Source organism: Aedes aegypti, chromosome 2 (genome assembly GCF_002204515.2).
Source record: "Aedes aegypti strain LVP_AGWG chromosome 2, AaegL5.0 Primary Assembly, whole genome shotgun sequence".
Taxonomy (NCBI): domain Eukaryota; kingdom Metazoa; phylum Arthropoda; class Insecta; order Diptera; family Culicidae; genus Aedes; species Aedes aegypti.
The window spans coordinates 218,131,784-218,147,322 of record NC_035108.1 but is presented as its reverse complement, the minus strand read 5'-3'; the positions used below and the strand labels follow the sequence as shown (position 1 = coordinate 218,147,322).

General features: G+C 36.7%; 2 protein-coding genes and 1 long non-coding RNA gene across 13 annotated transcripts in view; 2 read left to right on the top strand and 1 right to left on the bottom strand.

Annotated features, from left to right (window-relative positions):
- LOC5575624 (putative uncharacterized protein DDB_G0277255) overlaps positions 1-2,424 on the bottom strand; it is a 221,699-nt gene extending 219,275 nt beyond the window's left edge. For 5 of the 9 annotated variants that reach the window (XR_002500320.1, XM_021844008.1, XM_021844011.1 and 2 more), the window contains exon 1: positions 1,314-2,423. The gene's annotated coding sequence lies outside the window, so the exon portion shown is untranslated. Of the gene's footprint in view, positions 1-1,313 lie in introns of all 9 variants that reach the window. The other 4 variants (XM_021844013.1, XM_021844012.1, XM_021844014.1 and 1 more) reach the window with 2 other exon arrangements.
- A 652-nt stretch (positions 2,425-3,076) lies between these two features.
- Positions 3,077-3,515, top strand: LOC110676377. The gene is made up of 2 exons (XR_002500321.1): positions 3,077-3,175; positions 3,236-3,515. It is a non-coding gene; the product is annotated as an uncharacterized LOC110676377 (long non-coding RNA).
- A 4,490-nt stretch (positions 3,516-8,005) lies between these two features.
- Positions 8,006-15,539, top strand: part of LOC5575622 (probable Ufm1-specific protease 1) — a 39,370-nt gene continuing 31,836 nt past the window's right edge. The window contains exons 1-2 of one of the 3 annotated variants that reach the window (XM_021844005.1): positions 8,006-8,062; positions 8,148-8,723. In XM_021844005.1, the coding sequence (XP_021699697.1) occupies positions 8,595-8,723 (129 nt within the window). In that variant the 5' untranslated portion in view covers positions 8,006-8,062; positions 8,148-8,594. Of the gene's footprint in view, positions 8,724-15,539 lie in introns of all 3 variants that reach the window. The other 2 variants (XM_021844006.1, XM_001662060.2) reach the window with 2 other exon arrangements.

The following is a 15,539-nucleotide window of genomic DNA, read 5'->3' as shown; positions in this document are numbered from 1 at the left end:
TTGGTTTAGAGCGAAACGTGTTTTCGTCTGCGAAACACGTAGGATCGATAAAGTAAGTTTGTATACTTTTTTGACTTGAGTCTGTATGAATAAGTTTTCAATAAATATATTTTTCCTGATTATGCAACCATGTTTAACAAATGCTCAAGAACTTAAAAAAGCGGACTGCACATAAAAAACAGTATAATATTCATGTTTTTACAGTCAAAATAGGCAAATTCCTTAGGGTGTCTATACTGCCCCGTATCCCCCTATAAGTTGGTTAGTATAGGTTTATTACAATCTTATATTTCTAGTTGCAGTTAAAAGTGGTTTATCAAATACATAGACTCCAAAAAATCAACGCGATAGATTTTTTTTGTGGTTTTCAGTAGAGCGCTGCATATGACGAGCCTAACCTTACTTATTTGACAGCTGCTGGTCCTGTTGTTTACGTTTCGGACTTTCGTTTTTTCCATAATTTTTTCATCTTCGCATTTCTATCACCAGCATGATGATGGTGACGATTTTCCACGGTAGGAAGATAGAATAATACGATTCGTGGGTATCTGCAGTGGATTTGACCTCTCCTCGCAGCAAACTTTCACGAAATTAAGAATGATTTGAAAAAAGTAGAAAAGTCCAAACTGTAAACAACAGGACCAGTACCTGTCAAAATTGATGCGTGACGTCACAGTGCAGTGGAGTGTTGGAGCTGCCTGACAGCTTAACTTGTCAAGGCTGAATCCTCGGTCTGGCTTAAAAGCTAACCCAGCCTTGATTTTTTTTTAAAGAACCTGTAATGTAGTCACGTAATAATCTCTGAAGGTTTTTCTGTCTCTAAGAAGAGACCAGCAACCAGTCCTGGACACCTATATCGACATAGGACGGTTCAAAAATTAAAATAGTTTTAAAATTGAATCTCCTATATCTTTACCATCCTTACCATAAACATAGTGTTCTATGAAATTTTCAGCTTTTTCGGTGGTGATTTAAAGGTGGCCCAAAGACAATGTAGGTTTGTAGGGAAATTACTATGGAGAAATTTTGAATAATTGCTCTCTTCAGCAACATCCTTTATTATGGTTTGAAGAATGAGTTTTCACCATGGGATGATAAGTTTGTACTTACATTCCAGTACTAACGTGTTTGGAACATTTCTTTATACTAATTTCCATATAAACCTACTTTGTGTTTTATTGGTTAATATTGAACTAACTTGATGGCACTTCTAAAGAACTGAAATTATAAGAAAGTTTGCGCAATATTTCATCCCATAAAATACCAATCCTAGGCCTTCAAATTTTCCCTGTCCAAAAATACACACTACTCACCTCACACAACCGCAAGAGACCTTTTTTATCGGTGGGCGCATTCGTCGAGACTCAACTTCGGCTGCACTTTTCCCATTCGTCTGTGACGACCACCTTTGATCCGAACCAGGTTTCGCTCGTCGCGTTTTGCTTTTTCAGCACATAGGCAAAAAGGCAGATCTCCTGCTTTGTCTATGCTGCTGCTTATGCTTATGCTGTTGACTGCCTCTGTCACTGTATGTTGTGTTTGTATACATAAAACTGGATATCCTTTTTGTCTTCCTGCGTTTTATCCTGTCTCACGTTAGCCGCACGCATACACCATAAAACTTTATTCATTTACGCACCAACACAACTATACGTACTCTTCAGGCGTACTCTTTTGTGCAACTTTTTTTCCTCCTATATTTTCACTCCGCTTGTCTAGCAATTATGAATCCCAATTATTTCACTTTAATCAATAGCACACGTTCCAAAACTTTGACTCACTGCTTCCCAAACGACCAACGCATCCGAGTTTGTTAGCATCCACCACGGATTTTCACGTAACCATCACCATTTTTGCCTCTCGGACCGGAAAATTTTCCGAAAACGAAAACATGTCTGCTGATGCGGCTTACTTTCCACTCTTGGATGAAAAATCGTTCGAATCCAATGCAATCAAAGCCCCAACTTAGTTGAACGTAAAAAAACACTCCTAATGAATTCAACTTCACGTGCGGTAGCTTTACCACTAATTCTTCGGTTTTTATTCCCGAAAAACCGTATAAAACACACCAATAATCACTGATGAAAAATCTCAAAAACACAAAAAACTGCACGCCAGCGATGAGAAATAAGATCGACCTTTCGACGCGAGCATCTCCAACTAGACTGAAAGCTGCTTCGCTTGTCGCTGTTGTTGCTCTGAAACTCGGAAACTTTAGGAGGGCATCCACTAGTTGTGGTGCACATGTTGTTTCAATTTCACAATCTTCTGATTTTGAATGCATGTCATGAGAAATTTCTAAACTATAGGCCATTAAGGTGATAAAAAACTATCAATATTTAATGAGACATTCTCGAGAACGTTAGTTTTTAAATAATATTATACGACACAACATGAAATTTTGTGTTCAAAATTTAATCCTAATCAAGAAACATTGTTACGCTACACGCTAACTCAGAAGTACCCATTTAATGGGTTCCATGTACCCATTTTTATGACCAGTACTGAGTTGTCAGAAAAAGGGTATTTTTTAAATGTCATAAAAAGGGTACTTAATCCCCTCAATGAAGTTTCTAGTCGATAACTAATGATGGGTACATAATACTCATGCTGCTTTGAAGAGCAGCAGCGCCATTTTCCAATAGGGTCCTAAACCCCTGTCTCAATTTTATTACCAAACGCTTAAGTTTAGGGCAGAAACACATGTTTACTCAATTTTTAAATGATTTTCATTGGTTTAAGCACAAAAAACATTTTTTTATGATTTTTAAGATTTTGTCACACCCCTTGGTTTAAACTCGAATTTTGGGTATATTTTGTTTTCCGTGTCCCTTCCGAAATGTCAGATAGGAACAACCCCAGTGTTAAAACTATATGCCCTGTGGCATTTTTGTCGAAAAAGTGAATGTCAAACAAGATCACAAGTGTCAAGGTTGATATTTGGAACCATTTTTGAAATTGAAGTTAAAAAATGATATAGCCGTTATTTGAGCGGGAAAACTTGCTAAAGTAGTTGCAAGAACATGCTCTTTCGTATTATTGAATAAAAACGAGAATTCATTAAACATTTTAGGACCCAATTGGCTGTGCGGTGGCGTTTGTTTTTGTAAAATAAATATTTTTCTTTCCTGTAACTATTTGTAAATGGGCAATAATATTAAACACATCTCTCAAGGTAAGTAATTTTTGGTTTGATTAAAGGATCGTTATGAACAATGAAAAGTTTTCTTTCTAGAAGGAATACTGCATACAACATTCGAATATGGCTGTGACGCAGACAATTTTGGGAGCCGATGTTCAATGTGTGAGGTTGGATGTGGATAGGAAGAATATCAGGAAAGCGTCCTGTAAAATATTGGCTGTATGGTCCATTGAATGATCTCCAATAAAGAACGTAAAGCATTACACGATCCTGATAAATAATGAATATTGATTGTTTCATTTACATTAGTTTGAGATCGTTTTAAATAAATTTTGTGAAAAACTCAACAATGCAGAGCGAAATGAATGAAAAAGAGGTTTTTTTACCCATTATTGTGAAACCAATCAAGAGTGAAAAATACCCATGTTTTGAAGTTTCGGCCGAATACTCTTTAAAGAGTAAATGGGCCGTACCCATTTAATGAGTTAAACCACTTTAGTTGGAAATGGGTACGAAAGTACCCATTAATGGGTACTTCCATGTTAGCGTGTGAGTTAAACCACTTTAGTTGGAAATGGGTACGAAAGTACCCATTAATGGGTACTTCCATGTTAGCGTGTATCTATGGAAGCCCTTTTCACGGGACCAGTGAAATATATATAAACTTTTGTGCTTTTTTAATACACTGAAAAAAAAAATGAACTGAGCAGGGATGCCAGGTTGGAAGACAAGTCTTTCATTGGTAGACATATTGAGCTTCTCGAGAATTTTTAGCATTTCGATCACTTCCTCTTTACTTCGAATGTTACGCGCCATGGTCTGGTACTAGTTGGGCACATTGCGAATCTTTTCTCAAAAGCGCAGACCACCAAATAAGTTGCGCGCCGATCGATTATGCACCGAGTTGTGGGTCGGTCAAAACGATTTCAATCGCTTGCAACTTAAACACAAGAAGGTACGAACAATAGGCTCCTAAAGCCCTGTCCCGATTTTAGTGCCAAACGCTTAAGTTTAGACCAAAAACACATGCTTACTCAAATTTCCAATGTTTTCCGTTGGTTTAAGTCCGAAAAACATTTTTTTATGTTATTTTAGATTTTGTCACACCCCTTGGCTTAAACTCAAATTTTGGGTGTATTTTGTTTTCCGTGTCCCTTCCTAAATGTCAGATAGGAACAACCCCAGTGTTAAAACTAAAACCCCTGTGGTATTTTTGTCAACTAAGCGAACGTCAAACATGATCTCAAGTGTTAAGGTTCATTTATGGACACAATTTTCAAATAAATGTTTAAACATGATATAGCCGTTATTTGAGCGGGAAAAATTGCTAAAGTAGTTGCAGTAACATGCTCTTTCGTGTTGTTGAATAAAAACAAGATTTTATCAAACATTTTAGGACCCACTTTTACTCCATATGTTCTGTATCGATAAAACAATTCTGATCGCTCTCCAGTTTAGGACTCGAGCCCTAAAAGTGATTCACTTCCGAGGCGAAATATTTTGACATTTCTTTATTTACTTTTTGGCTGGCGCACAACTCGGCTCATGGGCCACCGGCGCGCAACTTGTTGGACAGTCTGCGGATATAAGTAAAGATTCGCAATACACGGAGAAATCAAAATACCCAAAAAATAAGTTCTTTTTACTCAAATTTGGGTAAACTTTAGGTTTAGTTTTTACCCACGGTTGGGTTGTTTTGCTTCTCTCGCAACAGCAATGTTGTCAAAAACAGAGAGAGACGCACCGACCCAGCGTCGAAGTTCAATGGAGTAAGCCAAATTTGGGTTCTTTCGAGTTTATCTAACGTTAAAGGTACATTCACAAATTTCATAACGCCAAAAATGGAACTTTTTGACACCCACCTACCCCTTGTAACACCATTTGTATGGGAATCCTTCAAATTTTGTATGAGCTGTAACATTCGAGGACAGCCCTTCAGCGTTATGAAAATTGTGACTTTGTAAAGTCCTCAAGATGTTATACTTCATACAAAATAGAAATAATATACATACAAAATGCGTTACAAGGGCATGGGTGGGTGCCAAACATTACCAATTTTAGCGTTATGAAATTTGTGAATGAACCCCCAGAAGATTTTTGTACTTCTTAATCAATCTTTTACAATCATTCCATCCGATCCGAAATACTCCATGGATTCCTTCAGATTTCTATTAGATTTCTTCCATAGTTTCTTCTAGGAACTCTTGTAAAGGTTTGTCAAGACCTTTTTCTAGTAATGCTTTTGAGGAATATTCCAGAGATTCATAGAAGGGATTCTGGGTTTCTTGCAAATACTTTTTGTTAAATCTGTTATTGTATTTTTTTAAAGTTTTTTTTTTTCAAAGAATTTTACAAGGATTTTTATACATTGCCTAAGATTGCTACAACCGTTGCTTCAGAAATCATCTCAGACATTTTCGTGAGATCTGTTAAGATTTTTTCCAACGAATTTCTCCAAAAACTCATCCAGAATTCTTTCAACAATCGTTCGACATTTCAAATACTCTGGAGTATATTTAAAATGAATCTGTGGAATATTCTAGATGCTTTTGGATGTATCTTATTCTAGCAATTGGGTCCTAAAATGTTTAATGAATTCTCGTTTTTATTCAATAATACGAAAGAGCATGTTCTTGCAACTACTTTAGCAAGTTTTCCCGCTCAAATAACGGCTATATCATTTTTTAACTTCAATTTCAAAAATGGTTCCAAATATCAACCTTGACACTTGTGATCTTGTTTGACATTCACTTTTTCGACAAAAATGCCACAGGGCATATAGTTTTAACACTGGGGTTGTTCCTATCTGACATTTCGGAAGGGACACGGAAAACAAAATATACCCAAAATTCGAGTTTAAACCAAGGGGTGTGACAAAATCTTAAAAATCATAAAAAAATGTTTTTTGTGCTTAAACCAATGAAAATCATTTAAAAATTGAGTAAACATGTGTTTCTGCCCTAAACTTAAGCGTTTGGTAATAAAATTGAGACAGGGCTTTAGGACCCTATTCCCAAGTAACCAATAAGCCGTAAAAATCGCCAAATCAGTTCTATAGTCGATTTAAAGGCATGGTCAACAGGGCTTATTGGAACTATATCGTGATTAAGGGCCGCTCAAAAGCCACTTTTGGCGAATTATTCGGCTGATAAACGGCCTACTCGTCCCGAGTCTCTGAAGTGAAAGATGTCAAAAATTTTATAGCACCTGGGCGGAGGAAAAGGGCCCATTCACAAATTTCATAACGCTGAAGGGGGTGGGTGGGTGTCCTAACGATGTTACGGCCCATACAAAAACTGAAAAATATTCATACAAAAAGCGTTACAAGGGGGTGGGAGGGTGTCCGAAATGGTCAATTTAAGCGTTATGAAATAAATGAATGAGTCCAAAAGGAAAAAAAGTTTGTTTATCTCATGTACTTTTCTTTCTATTTCTGTCTCATCCAAGTTGTTTTTTTTTGTTGAATGACTGCGGCCCGATGTTCTCCCATCTCCTACTATTTGATGAATCCAGTCACATTCCCATCTGCTCCATCATTACTCTTCTGATTTACCCTGCTCAGAATCGTACATAAAGGAAAACATTATGGATGCTGGGTGATGGCATACATTGCATGTAGTTTAACCTGCATTATATATTCTACATTTTGGCGAAAACCAAAACTATAATCGCAAAAACAAATTTAATGGAATTATATATTCCTGAGAGCATTCAAAATCAATGTATTTCGTATTTCCCGGTATCGCAACTCTTATCGCAATCGGTGCAATCCGGACGGTCTCCGGATTGGTTAGAATGCGAGAGTTTCAGACTTTTTCGTTCGTTGCGGTGGATTCAGATAATCACTAATCACCCGTTAATCCGAAAACCATCTGGATTGCGAGAATTGCGATGAGGATCACGGCACCACGTATTCCCTTCTAATCATTCGTTATAACAATCTTTTTGCTATTCAATACTGCTTCGAATTTTGTCATTCTTGACAAATTGCATCATCGTTCGTGATTTGTTTTGAATAATATTTCTATTGTTTGACAGAACAGCAATGCTGTCACAATGTTTAATCCCATATACAGTGGCGCCTTTGTTTTGATGCGGTGAGCACTTGCAAGAACTACCTTCAATGATCCATTGCAAAAAAATATGTATGCTGCACATATCAGCAATATAAGGAATTTTATCAGTGTAGACTTTCAACAACAACCACGATTTAAAATTGATTGATATTAATTGAATGATTTTCATAGATTTTCATGATTGAAATACGCATTAGTTCTGACTGCCATTGTCCCAACATCTCCTACGTGAAAAGTTACCACCCGTCTCAAGAAAGCTCGCTCAGAAAGCGTCACACAGTTTGCAAGGCTTTTGAAGAAAGCTCATTCTCACAGCATTTATCTTGACCTGAGACGAGACTCGCGAAGACGGTCTTCTTTTTCTGTGATTGCTGAGTTTTTTTCTTATTCCACCAATTATGCGCATGCGCATACCAATTATGCGCATGCGCATACCAATTATGCGCATGCTGTTCAAATCCTCACATGAACCTCTCAGCAAAAAATGATTAAGTTTGCATCACTTCGAATCATAAATAGCCATTTGAGTGAAATTTCATGCCAGCAAACGTAGCAGACATTAGAAATAATTAATCTTCTGCTTAGATTTATCAGCAACTTTGGAAAAAACTGCTCCGCCGACTGAGGTTTTTAATAACAGTTTACTTTGAACACAATACTTTTCACTTTTTCAGCCATAAAAACGGTGGGCTGCATTTGACGTTTCGTGAGAGGGGAATCTGGGCTGCATATGACGTTGATATTTTTCCTCTTCGCGAGTCTCTCTCAGATCTTGACATGCTTTTACACACATCACCGTTATTTCACAGCAAAACGTTACGCGAACGTCATTACTGTTTTTTCCGTGAGTTTGACAACACCAGACTTTATTCATGTTTAGCCACTCGGGGTGATTTTTGAACAGTTTTGTTTTGATTCCATTTTCCCAGGAAAGAAAACGCTACATAGCAAACGAAGAAGACCAGAGTGATTGGAAAAGTGGATGACGAGGTTTTCCGTTTTTATTTTTAGCTCCATTCAGTAACAGAGAGCCGAAGCTCTTGTCAGAAGTGTAGGAGAAAAAAGAGAAGAGGTGTGTGTTGTGTAAACAACTTGTTTTCATGCGAATCTTTCGACCAAGTCGAGTGTAGAGTAAAGAGGAAAATCACTCCGGGGAAACAGTTTAGCAAGAATCTTCGAGGAGAACAGATCACCACTGAATATTAGACTTCTTCACAGTGAAATTTCGGTCGTGATTTTTGCAGTGGAACAGAACTGTCACATTAAGCGTTGCAGGTGTTTTGAGAACCTGACCTCGAGTGCATTCATTTTTGAGAATTTTTAATCTGATATCGAGGGATCCTAAGGAGTCACTATCCAAAAGGAAAGGTGTGAAAATGGATAATCTGGATTTGCTACTGAATGTTCATAGTAATTTGGAACCACCGAAACCCGATGGAAGCACCTATCTGATGCGGGGAAACTATCACTATTATCACTATGGCTGTGATGGATTTCAGGATGTGGTAAGTTATGTCGATTGGATGATTTGTAGCTGGAAAAGCATGGGTTGAAACATTCTGTTCGGTCATGGAAATCTATAAATAGTACTTATTCGGGTTTCTTCCCTTTACAAACAGTAACCCAAAAACTGAATATAAGTAGGTATGTATCTATTGAAAGAAGGAAAAAAACGTCGTTACGCCTCAAGAACATGTAGATTAGGGTGCCCCAGAAAAAAAAAATCAATGCCCGTAAAGTCGAGGCTCTTAACCATAGAATAAAAAATGTGCTTATTCGTAGTATTTTTGTAAAACAAATGAATTATCAAAAAAATCGTTTAGATGTTCCGCCAGATCAATGTATAAAAAATGATCATTTTTGATGAAAAATTTCTAAAATTCCTATATAAATACGTACCTCATGTGATATAATTTATGCATAACCCCTTAGACTGCGCAAATTTTAAAATGATTGCTCCCTTATGCTTGAACGGTGTCAATTATGATAAGTCATTTTTTTTTTCAAGGGGTCATGCATAAAGTATGTCACGCTCCAAGGGGGGCAAAGCCTTACAAAATGTTTTCATGAAACAGGGGTGGAGGGAAGGAGTCTAAGTAGACCAAATTTAGCGTGACATAAATTGAATTGTGTATCTTCCCCAAAGTTCAACGTGATTTCGAATAAATTTGATTGTACACATGCATGAAGTTCATATGGAAATTACTATAGAAAACTATAGTAATACTATAGGCTATACTATAGCCTCTAACTGCTCGTCATAATATTTTATGGAAAATTAAACAATTTTTGCTCAAGCGGAATGCTTTCAGCTGCAACTTTGCCGAAAACCACATTTTGATGCAATGTCTGGATAATTTGTTATAATTGATTCCAATGGCCAATACAACGTTCAGACAAGGTTTTATATTAAGTAATATACTGCCCATGTTTGCATAGTCGACGTGAGGGCCAATATGATAAAAATGCATTCTTTACCCAATAATATACTCGTTGGACATGCGAACAGCACTCATTTGTTCTAAAATATTTAAATTATAAGAGGTAAACGGATTGACATATGAACACATACACCAACTTATCCGAAGAAACAGCCAGTTTGCCTAGTGTTTGTACGGATAGTTTATCCGTTTATAAACCAGATTGCTATGACAGTGATCTGGTGCTTACGTCAGTTCATCCATATAATCGTTCATCGTGGTCGGATAAAATGACGTATGCGTTTGCAGACTACGAAAATACGAAAATAATTTTGTACAGATATTGGGACTTGACTTTTTGTTGAAAAAACTTTGATATTTTTATTATGTTAATAAATACTGTTCGTGCTTATAGCATGGATGTATCTTCTATCCCACATTTTTGGCACATTGGCATGGATTACGGCAAGGGAAAGCATCGTAAAGCTGGTGAAAGTTTGGTAGGTTTTCTTTTATTAATGTTGCAAATTGAATTGTAATCTACCCTGGCCACGATCACAGGGTTTGACGGTGCCAAAGTAGAAGGTGCACCATAATAATACCCGTCTGTGAAACATATCACCTTCCCAATACTTTGGCACACCTCTAACGGTTCATGATTTATCATGAAACGGCTGCATTCAGGCGGAGGATCTGTTAATATGTTTCGGCATATTATCAGGTCCTCTTCGAACGGAGGGACCGCCAGGGCTCATTAGTTACTTATAAACCAGTGCTGGTTGTTGATGGTTCAGTTCGTTTACCACGAGCTGTAGCATCCTTTGTACTAATCAGTAATGGTTGTTAAGTTTCGAAGCTAACGTGTGATCAATCGTTTTATAATGCAACATAAGGATGGGTGTTTGGTGGGACTGCGCGTAACACTCGTTGTTATTAAATTTAGTGATTGTGAGGGAGCTAATAGTGATTTTATAATAAAATCTATGGTGATGAAAATTTGAAAATTAAATTGGAAGTGATTCTGATAGTTTTGTTAAAAATATAATAATGATGATGTATAATGATGTGAACTCTACTAATTTAATAAAGGCCATAATACATTTTGCAATCATTTCTCTGAATATAAACTTTATTGCCTAGTTCTTCAAACATGCATGATAAAAGTGTTAATAATGACAGCGAGTGCAGAAGAATGGATCGAAGTGATTTTGTTTTACTGTAGCTTTGTTGATAGTGCTAAATTGTAGTTTGAATAGTAATGACTCTACAACAACAAAAATAATGAAACATTTAAATTGAATATCTTTTAATTACTTAGTAATACTAACAGATGGTAAATGGTCATAACAATGAATTTATATGAAAATGGTGTGATGTGAAAAGTGATGGAAAGAATATCTGAAGTGTATTACGAAAGTTGATGAGTGATAATCGGTGATAAACGTGATAGTGTCGAAAATAAAAGTGACGATAGTGAGTGATGAAATGAAATGGGGAATGAGGACCTTTTAATAAAACTATTTCGTTCTTCACTTTAACCACTCTAGTAGCATTTCAGGCCTCATCATAGTATGATAGTAGTCTGAACTACTAGGCTGCAAAACTACGACAAGGGCTGATTGCTGCTAGCGTACACAGTGACCATTTGAGCAACATTGCTTAGGAACGTCTGTGTGATGAACGCAATAGAGGCTTATAAAAGCAAATGCTGGGAAGGAGCTTAGGGCAGATTAAGAGTGCCAGTACTACCTACCCCTATCGCCACCGAAAACAAAAATTGAATTGTAATCTAGTTGAGAATCTTATGGTACGATGTTTAGTCAGAAATGAAATAGTAAGTGCAAATAACTTTCTTTTCATGGTATAATAATTTTGAAGCATATACCATGCCCACACAGTTATGGATCACCCACAGTGACGAATCACTTTGACGTTCAACATCGGATAACTCGCTCAAAACATAAACGTTGACGTAAAACATATATTTCCCATGTTATACTATTTGTCTTCTACCATTTGTAATGTTAAGCAAAAAATTCAACCGCTAAATAACGGTGTATTTGACTCAAATGTTATAGCATTAAACATGCTCGTTTGCTTCGATTTAGTATGAATTCATCTTTGGAAAACACTTTTCTTAATTGTTGATTCTAAATACCGAATATTAGCACTTCTAACTAGTGATCCATAATATGGACAAGGAAATGATTGTTTACCACGATTATGGATCACTCCCAATGAATGTAGATTTCTGCCATTTTAAGCACTGGATTCTATATTTTCAGACAATAGCACTAAGGATAAAAATTAAAAAAAAACATCAAGGTTTGTAAATTTCATTTTTAGCAGATAAAAATTGGTGGAAAACTTGGTGTGGAGCGAAAACAGTACATCTCTCAGTTACTACAATGCAGTATCACAAAAAAAAGGCATTTTACCCTTGTTTCAAGCTCTAACACTGCTATTTTTTGCAGTAATATGTGATACATTGTTAACTTTCGCCGAATCATGCAATACTGATGCATTGAGTTGAAAATCTTTTGATTTTGCACACTGATCCGTAATATGGCACAATTTGATCCATAATATGAAAATTGATCCATAATATGGTCTTCAGAAACCGATACAATTTTGAATTTTTATGCAATCATATGTAAATATTACACTCAAAACAGTTTACTAACCGAAGTTTCAATTTGAAACGATTCAATTCATTTTTTTTGTCGGTAGCGATAGGGGTAGTACTGGCACTCTTAATCTGCCCTAAGCTCCTTCCCAGCATTTGCTTTTATAAGCCTCTATTGCGTTCATCACACAGACGTTCCTAAGCAATGTTGCTCAAATGGTCACTGTGTACGCTAGCAGCAATCAGCCCTTGCCGTAGTTTTGCAGTCTAGTAGTTCAAAATACTATCAAACTATGATAAGGCCTGAAATGCTACTAGAGTGGTTAAAGTGAAGAACGAAATAGTTTTATTAAAAGGTCCTCATTCCCCATTTCATTTCATCACTCACTATCGTCACTTTTATTTTCGACACTATCACGTATATCACCGATTATCACTCATCAACTTTCGTAATACACTTCAGATATACTTTCTATTATATCACTTTTCACATCACACCATTTTCATATAAATCTGTTAGCATTACCATCTGTTAGCATTACTAAGTAATTTAAAAATATTCAATTTAAATGTATCATTATTTTTGTTGCTGTAGTCATTACTATTCAAACTACGATTTAGCACTATGATCAAGAAAGTTACATTAAAAAAAATCAATTCGATCCATTCTTCTGCACTCGCTGTCATTATGTATTAATACTTTTATCATGTACGTTTGAGGAACTAGGCAATTAAGTTTATATTCAGAAAAATGATTGCACAATGTATTATGGCCATTATTAAATTAGTAGAGTTCACATCATTATTATTATATTTTTAACAAAACTATCAGAATCACTTCACCTTAATTTTCAAATTTTCATCACTATAGATTTAATTATAAAATCATTATTAGCACCTTCACAATCACTAAATTTAATAACGACGAGTGTAACGCACAGTTCCACCAAACACCCATTCTTATGTTGCATTATAAAACGATTGATCACACGTTGGCTTCGAAACTTAACCACCATTGCTGATTAGTACAAAGGATGCTACAGCTCGTGTAAACGAATTGAAACATCAAACAACCAGCACTGGTTTATAAGTAACTAATGAGCCCTGGCGGTCCCTCCGTTCGAAGAGGACCTGATAATATGCCGAAACATATTAACAGATCCTCCGCCTGAATGCAGCCGTTTCATGATAAATCATGAACCGTTGGAGGTGTGCCAAAGTATTGGGAAGGTGATATGTTTCACAGACGGGTATTATTATGGTGCACCTTCTACTTTGTCACCGTCAAACCCTGTGATCGTGGCCAGGGAATTTGAAACGATTCAATTCATGCTTTTAAATTACGATTTTACGTTTTCCATGTCGTTTTATTGAATTTTATAGGTTGGACTCCACACTATTTAATCCATAACTGTGGGGTCATGGTACTCAAAGTTCAACAACATATGAAGAGTTGAATAAAGCTGAGAAAAGAAAACAGTGCGCATCGTATCTTCGTGCGGTGCGTACACGAATTATCTCTGCTCTTGGAAGTTTTTAAAAACTACCTAAAGCAACAAAACAGTACTTCTCCCTCAGTGCTAAAATAAAAAAAAGGCATTTTTCAGTGCTACTAAAACAGTACTTTTCAGTACTATTTTTCTACTATTGATCCCTTGACGATCCTTGTTTGGACCCGTGCCCTCGATTTATTGTTGGATCCGCTAGCGAAAGCTCGCGGTGGTAATCCTTCTTGGACACCGTCTTGGAAAAAAAAACTCTTAGAAGGTCACGTCTTCTTTCGTTTTATTCACTAAACTTGGTTGCAACAACAAACAAAAGGAAGAGTGAATCTCTGAATTCACAACTTCCTTCCAAAAAAGTGAGATTTAAAACTGTCCCTAAAAGTGGCAAAAATGGAAGAAAGGACGTGTCTTCGAAATGCGCGCTTTCTTCCAAGGGTGAAATAGATAATGTTGATAATTGCATCGAAATGAGCAATCAGTTCGATGCTCTAGACAAGTTTTTCGAACACCAAATCGAAGCGGTCTCTAGCCTAGGCTCTTTTATTCAAGTTAGGAAGCAAAGAGTGCCGCCTATCGTGGACAGTTTTTTAGGCAGGAGATCTCGAACTCCATTAGAGGAATCAAGGTTTCCTTCCGAATCGCAAAGAAGGCAGTCTGTCGCGTTTTTTTCCGGAAACTTTAAAAGGTCGCGAACTTCTTCCCAAACATCTTGAAAAGAAGAAGCACAATTTGTTTATTTATAATGACAAAACTGAACGTTTGTTCAAAGTCGTCTTGAAAGGTCTCTCAAGTGCTATAAGTCACCCGAAGAGATTAAAAATAGAATAAATGATTTATTTGGATTTTCCCCAGTCCAAGTAATCATTATGAAAAAAGAGAACCCAATCTGGCATTCTTCGGAAAGGGCTTCCTCAAGAATATTATTTAGTTCACTTTAACAAAAAATATCTAAATAATATTAAAGCTTCAGAAAAAGTAAGACTTACGTTCGATGTCCGTGTGACGTGGGAACATTTCCAGAAAACTGCCCAGACAACCAGAATGCGTCATACGATGCTTATATGTGCAAAGTTACACGTTTAAAATGTTGCAAAAAGGCCTTATACGTACGAAGGTGGAGGCGATATATATACGTGCATATTTTATATGATGAAAAACAGCATGCAATGCGAGTGTGCAAATTTTATTGCGAATTAATTTGTACTCTTATATGACTTCATTTATCATAACAAAATAGATGTGACAGCTGCTACGGATTGATCCGACTTACTTTGTACAAGTATACGAGACGAAACGAATTGTACATATGAACTCATAAAATAGCGTTTAATGCGAGGAAACTCATCGATCAAACGATTTCACCCACCATGCAGTGCGGGTGTGATGCAATGTGTATATATAAACGACTTTTCACGTAAACCGTTATGCGAATGCTGGTTGTCTGGGTTGGGTCACCAAAACATTGCTGCATGGATGCTAAATGCATGATTTGCGGAAGTTCTTCTCACGCTAAGGACGTCTCTCTTGTGAATGATGATATCTAAAAGTTTGTGTGCGCAAATTGCGGGGGCCAATATAAGTCTAACTTTTGGGTTTGCCCTTCGCGTAGGCGAGTCGTCAAGGCTCGTGCTAGGCAGATGAACGGAAATGTTTATCGTTTCTGGAATTTCCCTGGTAGAGTATCGAACGATGCTCATTTTTCAGTCAATGATCTCTTGATTGAGAATCATCCCCATCAGGTGAATTATAATCATGCTCATTCACAAACTA